Source organism: Pocillopora damicornis, chromosome 4 (genome assembly GCF_964200805.1).
Source record: "Pocillopora damicornis chromosome 4, jaPocDami1.2, whole genome shotgun sequence".
NCBI lineage: Eukaryota > Metazoa > Cnidaria > Anthozoa > Scleractinia > Pocilloporidae > Pocillopora > Pocillopora damicornis.
Window position 1 is genome coordinate 18,766,134 of NC_142673.1, and position 11,519 is coordinate 18,777,652.

Genomic DNA, 11,519 nt, shown 5'->3' on the forward strand with positions numbered 1-11,519 from the left:
ACGTGTATACTTTGTTGCCCTTAGGTTGATTTCATAGTAATGTACTCACATTAGCATCCATAACTTCAGGAAGAAAGTACATCAAGCAAAACGGTTTCTGTGCTTTTCGTACGTTTTCCTCGCCGTTACCTCGACTTATTTTGGGGATAATACTATAGAAAGTTTATACAAGACACGATTATTTTCTCCCACGCCCCACGGAAATTAATATTCAAATCATTGGTAAAATAGATAAATGATAAATTTTCAAAGGCAGATGAGGTAAAACTAACTGAAACAATGACTGGCGAGCAGCTGAAGAGATTTATATTCGATGATGCACTCAGTCACAATTGTTCTCTTTCCTCAGTTACCTGGAACCAGGGCAGGAGTACACCTACACGGTCCAAGCTGTAACAAGTCAAGGTCTTACAGGTCCACCTTCTCCTCCCTTGCTGTACTTGCCTGGGCAAGGCTTTTGCGGAGACGGCAAGGTTGACAAAAGTATTGGCGAAGAGTGCGATGACGGAAACCTACGGGACGCCGATGGCTGTAACATGCAGTGTAAGAAAGAAGACGTGTTTCATTGTACAGGTGAGTAAGCATCAATGTACATTTTCTCCCAGTTTGGAAGATATATTTCAAGCAAGCGTGCTACGAGAGTAAATACTGAAGATTCTGTTTTTATAGAGTGTTGATAAATCATCTTATATAGGGAACAGATTTTACAATGAAGTGGAGTAGAATATTTGTGATTCGGCCGATTGACGCACGCGTAAAGTTCTGAACCATGGTTTGGTTTTGGTGTTATAAACTAGTCTTCACTGTATATTCTATTTTTGTCTCAGATTACGCTTCACAGGTTGCTAAAGTTCTGCGGTTCAAAATCCATCTTTCATCTAGGGCTGACTTAATAGTGTGTTACCTTAGTTATCCACAGATTAGTGGAGATTTCCGAAAATAGAGGAGACACTTTTACCGAAAGCTTGCCATTGAGTGATGGCATAGTGATATGCAATCTAGCCTGTCAAGCAATCTTTTCTTTTCCTTTAAATTGGAAACTTATTAAAAAACTATCACTTATTTTTTTCAACGAACGTATCATTTTGCCTTGTGCTTGCTGTTTCATCGCTGAGGTCCTCGGGATGTGATTGATTTCAATCTCGGACATGGTGCCAGCAAGAGACTATCAAAACATATGGAGTAGGTAAAACAAATTCATAAGCTCTTTTCAAAAAGAATGCTTTGAATTTTCCGACTCTGATATATTTCTGGCCTCTGATGTAAACACTTATCAATAATCGTTTCCTTGCGTTTTCCGATTTCTTAGCGACTAATTGATTGTGTTCTGACATTTGAAAAAGTTTGACGACCGCGAGTTGATTTTTTGCCAGAAATTAAATTTGTGTTCGAATTGAATTGTATTACGAGATTTTGAGCTAAATGTTGGAAGAGTAGGGGGCTGGGTACATCTAACGGTTAGTTTTACGGCGATGATACTCTTGAAAGGGCGCTCTGCTCTGTACAAGGGGCATATGAAAGGGCAGGGCCTTCAAAGGCTGAGCTGAAGAAAAGGGCAAGGAAAACTGCAATTGAGCTTTGAACTTTGCGGGAAAATCTTCGAGTGTGAAATCGCATTACGTTAATTGGTGGACGTATCTTCGCCGCCGTTTTTTATGGAATTTAAATGAAGCGTAATCTTTGCTTGTCGATAAAATATAACAAGATAGTATATCTATGAAATAATCCTAAAATCTTCAGTTTTGACAACACTCTGCCCACCCAAATCATTTGTAGTGCAAACACGTTAAAATTAGTCGCTGATTCTTACGAAAGAGAAAGCGTTTCAGGCTTAGCACCTAGTCTTAAAAAAAGAGCCTTTTTTCTCCCCTTCCATTTAAATAGGCCCTTCACGTAAAGGTTAGGAACCTAATCATCCATCATCTACGAGCTCCTCGAGTCCCTCCGATTAGTCAATTTAATCGAACTGAACTGAGACCTAAAAGCTCATATGAGCACGTATTCAGGTGAACTGAAACTCGAAAGAAAAATTATGCCAGGATAACAGAATAAGCCAATAAGAAGCTTAGATAAGGATAACAAAAGCTTTTTGTGGGATTTTACATGCAATGAATACGTGCCAAGATGCTTGCAACAAAGTGTTTCTCTACCTACTTCAAGAGACGGTCACCGCAAAAAAAAACAAAAAAATCAAAACAAAAACAAAACAAAACAACACAAAAAACTAAGAAAGAAAAATGATAATCTGTATTTCTGAAATGTGATCTCAAGATTCACGGGCTGAAAGCTATTTTCATTTCTTCAGCTTAATTCATCAGGTATCTCTTACCAGGATTTTTCCTAACGACTTTATCGCAAATACTTATCGTCGTTTGTATACCTTTGAGTTGTGCCAGCTGTTGCACTTGGACTGTTTGCTCATCATTTTCTTAGAATTTCTAAAACAGATTTTGAGAAGAGCAGAACTTTGAAATATATACAAGGATGGAACGTAATCCAGTGTTTTAAGTGGATCTCTTCCGGCTTAAAGTCTTAGCTAATGACTACGTTTTTGATTAGCTTAGACATGCACACACTGTCCGAAATCAACAAGGTGGTCTTCAGGAATTTAGTCGACAAGTGATGGCAAAGACCAGTTTATCCTTTGTAGCTGGCGGTTTTGTGTTCGCGAACAGACGAGTAGTGAAGTAGCGAGCAGAAAAAATCTCCGCCTCAAACCTCTGGCCGCTCATTGCTTTTGTACACACACAATTGCCAGCCACGCAGTTACAAAGGTTTTGTCCATGATATTCTGGGACATTATCGTTTGAAGAAATTGGAACTGTTCTTATTTTTGAAAAGATCTTATTTTAGATAATAGAGATGCTCAACTTTGTCTGGCGGTCGCGAGGTATTCTCGCAAAAGTGATCAAAAAATTCAGCACTGGAGTATCCTGCACGCTCATTTTTTGTTGCTCGTACTTTGTCTCGCCCTTTCAAGTCTGCAAAAACTTTCTTTTTGACTCCCAGTTTGTAAATTTTTTCCATAAAAAATTCAAGCAAGTAGGTAGTGAGAGCTGAGAAAGTTAATAGAACTACGAAAATAGTAAACCGGGGCGTCTGTGGCGTTGGGCGTAGAAGGGAGAAAGGTTTCCCTCTTTGTTCGCTCTGAAGTTCTAACGCGCGCCGCTTACAGGCTAAATGCTTGAAAAGAGGCCAGAAAGTTAATTAATTTTCGAAGGGCGCATAAAGCTATCCACTAGATAAATGTCCATCGGATTGATAGTGCGGAAAGTTTTGTCGACACTTATTCGTTAGAGAGTGATTTAACCGTTGGATACCGTCATCTGCCCTTTGAACATCTGTGGTCAGGTGATCATGTTTAAAGGTAACAAAACCTTTAGCCTCATGAAAAGCTAACGAAGCAGAGTACGATGTGAACAAGGGAAATTAGTTGATCTTGTAAGAGAAAAGCTTAAGATTTAGAGTTATGGTTGAAATTACAGAATGAACAGATTAACTCCTCTTTTCAACTTCGTCTAACAAAAGATCACACGGTGATCAGTATTTTATAATCGGATGAAAAAAGGGCTTGCTTGAATACCTAGAAACAGTTTGAATGGAACTGTGATAGAGATTTATGCCCCACGCGGTGGATCGGCTCCAAAAACAATTGCTTGTGGGTGTGTATGTTGAATAGGTTTTAGCAAAAGAATTCTTAATTTTAGTAGTAAACTCTCCGTTTTTTTCCCATTGTCCTCGTAACTAAATCACCCGGGAGTTGCACACATTTTCCCTAACCACCCACTTAATTTAGAAGGTTTTTTGTGATAAGCCCTTAAATCTATTTTTAGAGCTATTTTTTCAACTACTAGAGTTACAATTATTCTACGTAAAGACGCGCTTTTGCTGAGAGGAAGGAAATAATCCACTTGAATGTCACTGAAAACAACATTCGCTTTCTTAGAGCTTAGTCACGGGTGGAAAAATAGGATTGTTATCATTTTTGGAATATTACTAAAATCCTTCGGGATTGTGAATGCCATGTTTTTGTGTATGTACTTCACAGCACTGTTCGCGATGTGAATGTTTTATCTTTATTTTCGGGATGTGAGAAATACTTGTCCTTAAAATTTTCAAGCGCTTTGTTTTAAAGCTTGACAAGGTTTATTTTTCAATGCTTCGATGTATCGCGCTCCATTGTTGGATATCTCACGCCTTAGAGCTGGCACTTAGACTAACTTCGTATCGTTTACAAATGAGACTACATTCGAAGTGCAACTTTGAACATTATCGGTCATAGAGTGTGAAATTGCATTACCTTAATCATTAGAAGGAATTTTGATGTATTGCCTCTCAGTGCCAATGAAAGTAAGAAGAGATTTAATTAATGATTTGACGCTTAAATTATAAGTTACGGTAACATCAAGTCCTCCCTAATCCATTTGATGGTCATAACAAACGATAGCTATAGAACCATCGTAATCCTTGGGTCGTGTTTGGAACTGACAAGATTGAACTTTTCCAGGTCATCCAAGTTTGTGCTATCGCCATGATGGAGACGGAATATGTGAACAATTTGAGAAAAAAACCAGCATCAAGGACTGTGGGTTCTACACTCCTGAAGGATTTGAAGATCAGTGGGCTGTATCAGTGACAGTTAATCCCAATTACCGCGAGAGCAAGTGCCCCCCGGAAAGCGTCGTCCTGGGACCACCGCCTTTTGACCTGGTAACGAATTACAATGTCATCATCATCATGTATCTGCTATTTTATCAACAGTAACGATAAATAAATTTACAGCACCGTGACAGGGAGGCGAGAAGACCTCAAGAAACCACTAGGCTAATGGGAGAGGTCACCTCACTTTCAATAATATATGTGTATTTGAAAAAATAAGTGCCGCGAATGTGCGGCATGCCCAATTAAGTGGTTATTTTAGTAAAAACTTGAGCATATTCCTCTTTAAGCTAAGAAGACTTGACGAACGAGTTACTAATACATGAAGGAAGTCCCAAATTACGGGCTATTCTAGTGCCATAGCGGTGAATTTGGCTATTTGTTACAGGAAGACTGAGAAGCAATGGGGGCAATAGGTTATTTTGAAGATAAAACATGAATTTGGCGATTTCAAACGTATTGACCAAGGAAATATCTTTCTTTAGTCTTTCTTGCGAAGACTAATTAAAGTTATCACATCCTTACACAGGTTTGTCAGGGCAGTTTTGACAAAGAAAATCAATTCGCATGGGGTCCTTGCAAGGGAAGAGGCACCCTCTTCAGGGATGGTAACTACTGGCTGGAGGTCACCTTCAACCGATCGGTCGTGCCCGCTGCAATAGTGCTTTACCTCGGCTCCGAAGGTAAAGGAGAATATGATTTTCATGACAAGAACGTCAAAGTTGAGCTGATAGGCACGAATGGCCGCGTCATGTCCGCGGGAAACCAGAGGACGAATGTTTCATGTAAGACCAATCCAGAAGTCATCCCAGTTTATCATGACATGACAGAGCCATTCTTTTACGTCCGTAAAGTAAATATAAGCTTCACGTCTCCCTTGGTCAGTATAGCTGCCGTGGCCCTGCGCTCTAGAGCGCAGTTCGATGTAGTAGAGATGGCAAGATGCAAATCGGACGAGGTGTTTAGTCCCCACACACAACACTGCCACAAATACGACTGCGAGAGGCCATCCTGTCAGAAACCTGTGGTCAAGCATGGCAGCGTCAAATGCGAGGGGACCGTGGAAGGGCAGACTTGTACAGTGACTTGTAAGCCAGGTTACCGACCGTTTAGGCCTTTCAAAATTATGTGTTTGGACAAGAAATGGGAAGGGATCACTAAGGTTTGTGTGCCTGTCAACTGTGGCGTTCCAAGAATCCCTAACGGAAAGGCTGGTTAGTAATGAAAACTGTCAATCATTTTTGGCTCATATTCTCTATTATAATTTTTGTTTTTGGATCGGGTGGTTTCATTAAGTCAAAATTTTGATGCAGTGAACTCTATTCCCGGTTCTCTCGTTCCTGAGGGTGGTTGGGAGAGAAAGAGAGAATCTGGGAACAAAGTGGTGATAAGATTATCGTATTGATTTTTAAGTGGCCAGAACTGAGCTAAGTCATTCAACTCGTGAAGCTTAGCATCTGACAGAAAATCGATTTACTATTTTTATTTAGCCTCTTTTCCTTTCTTTGCTGCTTTGGGCATCATCGTTTGACAAGAATGCACAGAATTTTCATGGCAGGATGTCTTCGTTATTTGACACCAAGTCTTAATATTCAGCATGATATTAAGGTCGCTGGCTCAGGTTTACCGCAAGGAAAGTAACGTTCTATTGGGATAATGTAGCAAGCAAGATGTTTTCTTGCTTGAAGATGATTTTATATTGAAGGTTTGGAGAAGGGGGGTAGACCACGAGCACTTTAAGAACCTATTTTCCACACTCCTGTTGTGTTTTCAACATCAGTATACCTATCTGTTCTTAGATTGCCCACATGGTCAAACGTTTGGTAAGAAATGCTATATAAAGTGCGCGCAGCAGACTAAAATGAGCGCAGGGGAAGGAAGCGTGACGTGCGAAGAGGACGGCAAGTGGTCCGCGCAAACAGCGCACTGTGTCATGACGTGTCCACACCCTGTAACACCAGCAAACAGCTTTCCTCGAGAGAACGACTGTTCTGATGGCAAAAGAACTCTGTTTCCAGGCACGTCTTGTAAATATCAGTGTAAGGCTGGCTATAGTGTGAAGGAGAGCGACGGTACGAGGACGATCTTTAAGATGCGCTGTACTAAGAGTGGTCGGTGGACACAGCCTGTATGCGAACCTACCAAGTGTCCATCCATCCCTGTGATGGCTATGTGGTATAATTGCTCCAATGGTAACGCCATGGGTAGTGTTTGCACGAGTTTTTGTCCAGGACAAGAGGTGCGCACTACTTTTTATCTTAAAATCTGTTGGCATATTTTTCCCTCTGAATGTAACGATATAGTAGTAGTGTAGGGTTGTAACGGTCTCGGTGCTTTTTTGTGGCGCAAATGACTGCGCCAAAATGTCATCTATTCTTTCACATTCACGTTTGCATTCGGCTTTGAATCCAGTCTCTCTGTTGTCTTTGCGCTGGTCAACTCGGTCAGTTGTGGCCAAAACGACTCCTGAAAAAGTCCTTGGTGGAACGAAAATGTGTAGGAATGGAAATTGGGATTGAAATATATAAGTATTTCTTAACCTTAAAAAGGATGATAAAATGTGAAAACCCTTATGTCGATATTTGCACTCGAGCTAAACATGAAACTTGATCTTACTTTCTTTTGGCAAATCCTATGTCCAGGTTCACCAAGTCAAATGTGAAGAAACCGGAAAGTGGAGTGCACCTCTAAAGCGTTGTATTACAGCTGGTCGGTGTTCAAAGCCTGAAGCGAAAGGGATCATCTTCCTTTGCGATGATAACTTCCCTGGAGGCACATGCAAGCCCAGATGCGAAACTGCCACGAATGATGTTGTGGACCCTGTAAGTGTCGCATTTCACAATGTTATGTTTTCTCTTTTGCTTGACTTTGCCTGATCGTTCCTTTCGTATCTTTGATTATGTTCCAGGCTAAAATTTGGTAATCAGATTCCGAAAAGCTTTAACCACCATTAGTCTCTTAGTCATTACTGCGAAGATCAACCTTATCTTCATTAGTCTATGCGTTGGTGTACGCCTTTGCCTTGCATTTTCCGAGTTAACTGTTGTTATTTTCTTCTAAATGAAAACGTATAATCGATGGTTAGTTTGTTTCTCAAATGCTGACTTACATGTAGTTTTGATTAATGGGTAAACAGACTTCTTTTCGTCCAATTCTGTCTGTAATTATATTCGTGATTAGCAAATCGGAAGTCAGCGTCCCTTTTAGTTTTGTTAATCACTCGTATGATCAGAGACCGTATTGGACTCTACTCAGTCTATTTGCATCATAAATTGTGAGAGAATGGTTGTGGGAAATGTTACTATGAGCGTTGCTGGTTTTTGAATAGAGGAATAGTGAACCCCCTGCCAATCTACATGTACTGCACTGAAAACCATAGTAATGCATTTTCATTCGTTTTGTAGGATGACGAAGGTAATTGGCAAGTGTCTTTAAAATGCACTAGGAAACTTGACTGGTTCCCAGACCCCTCGAAGTTGCGATGTGTTCCCAGTTGTCGTATTGGGGACATGAAAGACGGTTGGTGTGATGCGGTGAACAATAATGCCCACTGTCGCTGGGATGAAGGGGACTGCTGTCAATCGACTACTAATAACAGAAGGGTTTACCGTTCGTATCTTTGTAAACCAGGAGAATGTTCTTGTAAAGACCCAAATGCCAAAGAAAATAACGAAAAACCCAGAGGAGATGATGAAGATGACGACGAAGATGATGATAATGATGATAATAATTCTGAAGGAAGCGGATCAGACGAAGATAGACACCTAAGGACGTCAACATGATTCTATCATCCTCTACAGACGGTTCTGTATTCTTACATACGACTTTAATATTTGTAATGCAATCGAAAGAAAACAAAATCACAAAGTCAGACTGGATTTTTCGGCGACGGGAGGAACAAACTAAGGGTACTCTTTTCTTTTAGGCGCGAGTAGTGTATGCCAAATCAACAAGACTCCTGACGGGGGAACTAAGAGAGATTTTTTAGGATTAAGCCTTTCCACAAGTACACTTGTTTAACGTACTTCGAATATTGATGCGGTCAAAATGTTTTTATTTGTTACTTTTTTAAAATTATGTAACAATTAGACTATGGGATGGGGTTACGATGCTGAAGCAAAGGGTAGAAATACTGATGGGATAATCGAGTTTTTAACTGTGGTTTTTTAATTCATTTTTTGATAAAATAATGATTTTCTTAAGACTGTTTGAAAGCCAAAGCAGGGATTTACTACGTTTGAGCCGGGCTATAGTTATGACCTTTTCTGTGTCACGCAACGTTACGCTTGTCGGGAAAAAGCGTAGCCTTGCGTGACAGATAGAACATGAAGACAAAGCGAAGATACTATGCACCTTAAATTGTCATGACTTCGTTTCCTGCACTGATCAAAAGCATTCTTGCTCAATTGTTGCATTTGAAATCGTTGAGTTCGTTTTTTTCTTTTGAGTTTGGTCGGATCGGTAGAAACGAACTCGACGCATATCCTTGCCACTTTGAACAGTCATCTGAAAATTGTGCAATTAGTTACCATGTAACTTCGACGTGCAATATCTCATTTATCATGAATACGTCGCAGCTGATTTAGTGCACATTGCACGAAACGACTTTCAACCAAGAAATGAGCAATTGACACTTTCACGTTTCAATAATGTTAAAACATCCATTGAACTCAAATCAAAAGAAGAAAGTGAACGAGCGAAAAGAAGCCGCCCAAAGACATGGTGTGTGGGGCGGTAAATGGGGACAGGGTGACTCCTGTTTTCAATTTTTGCGCAGCGATTTTTTGTTCGCACTCATAAGGCCTGAAAAGCTAGGCGGGGCTGCTCATAAAGATCAAAGGGAAACTAATTCTTAATGATCATCTTTCATGTTTCCTTCTTTCGCATGTATTGGTGAAAGTTACTTTTTCTTTTGTCAATCGGACTTGAACAACCGCGGAACCATACATAGTAAAACGTTTCGGTTGTGTGGCGTTAAAGTTTCCTAGAACCAGAATCTATCACCCACAGCGGGCTCAATTCTCAAAAAGCGGTTGTTAACCCTTTGGAACCTGACAGTATGCATATTCTCCATACTGTTCTCCATACCTCCTACGCTGTTGACATGGAGAATTTGTTTAACAATCAAAGAGCTTCTTTAGTTGGTGATCATTTCCTTTGTTCTCCTGACCTTAATGCTAAAATCAAGGGTGATATTGTAAGGAGAAATGAAATGCCAGTCACTATCAGGGGTTCAAGGGTTTATTGAGCCCACAGTCTTGCCAACTTGAACTGTGCGCTGCGTTTCCGTAACGTACTTTCTGTATTATTTAGTTTGGTGCCGTGTGCATCTAAATGGAAACGTCATCTATAATATAAGACAATTTTAACCCTAATACAGATAACGGGTTCTTCTTCGCCTAGATCATAAACATATCTTAGTTTCACTTAAACGGAAATATAACCTATTTATTCAATATCATACCTTGTTTTATTCTATATCTATGATAGTGAAAATAAATCGTTACATTCATCAATTTACCGATACCTCTGACCTTTTATAAAGAAGTGACATCATTTCTTGCACAAGGTCATGTCACTGACGTCCAGTTCCTACAAACGCGCCATTGAGAACACCACGAGAGCAAAGTCGTGTTAGGAACACAACCCAGAGAACTCTCATATCGAGCCATCGTGTGTTCTTACCATGCGCCCGGACATTTAGCTGTCGAGTCTTTCTTCCATGTCACTTTAGAGTTGAATCTGCTTCATGTCCACGAAAATGGGCGGAATTTTCCTGTAAGTAGGTCCTACACTGACGCCGTACCAATCTTTTTTTTCGGGGGGGGGGGGAGGGAGGGGGAGGATACCGGGTAATTTTATCATTACAGTACCCCGGGAAATGGCGGGGTGACTGCTTAATATAGGTTAACCGTTATACACAGGTTCCACAGATTAGGGGTATTTAAAAAAAACGATAAACAATGCCATATTATGCCATAATTGACCACATTTTGACAGAATCTCGCTTGCAAATAGCACTACTTACTTTGATTTTGGGAGAGATAGATGGATCAAAAATTACTTGAAAGATTATTCTTAGTTTTGTTTGATTAGTCCCGCTTTCAGAGACTGTTCAATACAGGCGGAGGACAATAAAAAAAAAGCTGTTGGGACTTAGTTAAGGGTGACCGCGGCAGCTGAATAGAGGTGACGGCTTAAAAGACGAAAAATTATAGTGATTAAGGAAAAAATTCGGGACTTTGGAGGCCAAACTTCTAGCCAGTTGGATTCTCTTTGCTGGGCGTTTTTGTTTCTAGCTTTCTCCCTTAAACTCTGGGTTAAAACGTTGTTTCCATCCCCTCATTTTTCTGCCATTTTGTTTTGTTATGCTTTCGCAACTTACCTGTCAATAAATTTAATTTCAACTTTCTGCACTCAATTTCAACTTTCTGCTCTGTTTGAAATTAATTGACGTGTTCTCAGCCAATAAGCATGATGAAATTTTTGCATACGTATTATTAAATCTGAAATCATAATAATGCATGATTTGAAATCAAAAGTGTGATTGCACGACACGGTGTTCAACTACCACTTCATTACATCCATTTTAAAATTGAAAAATTCAGTCGCTCAGATGACGGAGTTTTTAGTCTTTACAAAGGTTTTGTTGATCCAATAGTGAGCAGGGTTGTAGAAAGTTGCAAAGTTGCGAAGGTTGTTTTTTTTTTCATTTTCCTGCAAATCGCGTGGTTTCCTTGAACAAGCGATTGGCTATTTATTTTGGTAAAACTTTCTCACTGGCTGGGAAAAAGATGTGATTTGGAGCAAAAAATGATGCGAATCGTAAATAAATCGCACCAATGAGAACCAATCAGATT

At 40.0% G+C, this 11,519-nt stretch overlaps 1 protein-coding gene across 6 annotated transcripts in view; it reads left to right on the forward strand.

The window, feature by feature from the left end:
• The window catches only part of LOC113668746 (pappalysin-1), a 30,911-nt gene extending 20,736 nt beyond the window's left edge, over nucleotides 1–10,175 (forward strand). For all 6 annotated transcript variants that reach the window (XM_089205378.1, XM_089205377.1, XM_027184697.2 and 3 more), the window contains 6 exons: nucleotides 350–573; nucleotides 4,508–4,710; nucleotides 5,189–5,873; nucleotides 6,459–6,898; nucleotides 7,302–7,481; nucleotides 8,064–10,175. In XM_089205378.1, the coding sequence (XP_089061504.1) occupies nucleotides 350–573; nucleotides 4,508–4,710; nucleotides 5,189–5,873; nucleotides 6,459–6,898; nucleotides 7,302–7,481; nucleotides 8,064–8,441 (2,110 nt within the window). In that variant the 3' untranslated portion in view covers nucleotides 8,442–10,175. The remainder of the gene's footprint in view (nucleotides 1–349; nucleotides 574–4,507; nucleotides 4,711–5,188; nucleotides 5,874–6,458; nucleotides 6,899–7,301; nucleotides 7,482–8,063) is intronic.
• The last annotated feature ends 1,344 nt before the right edge of the window (nucleotides 10,176–11,519 follow it).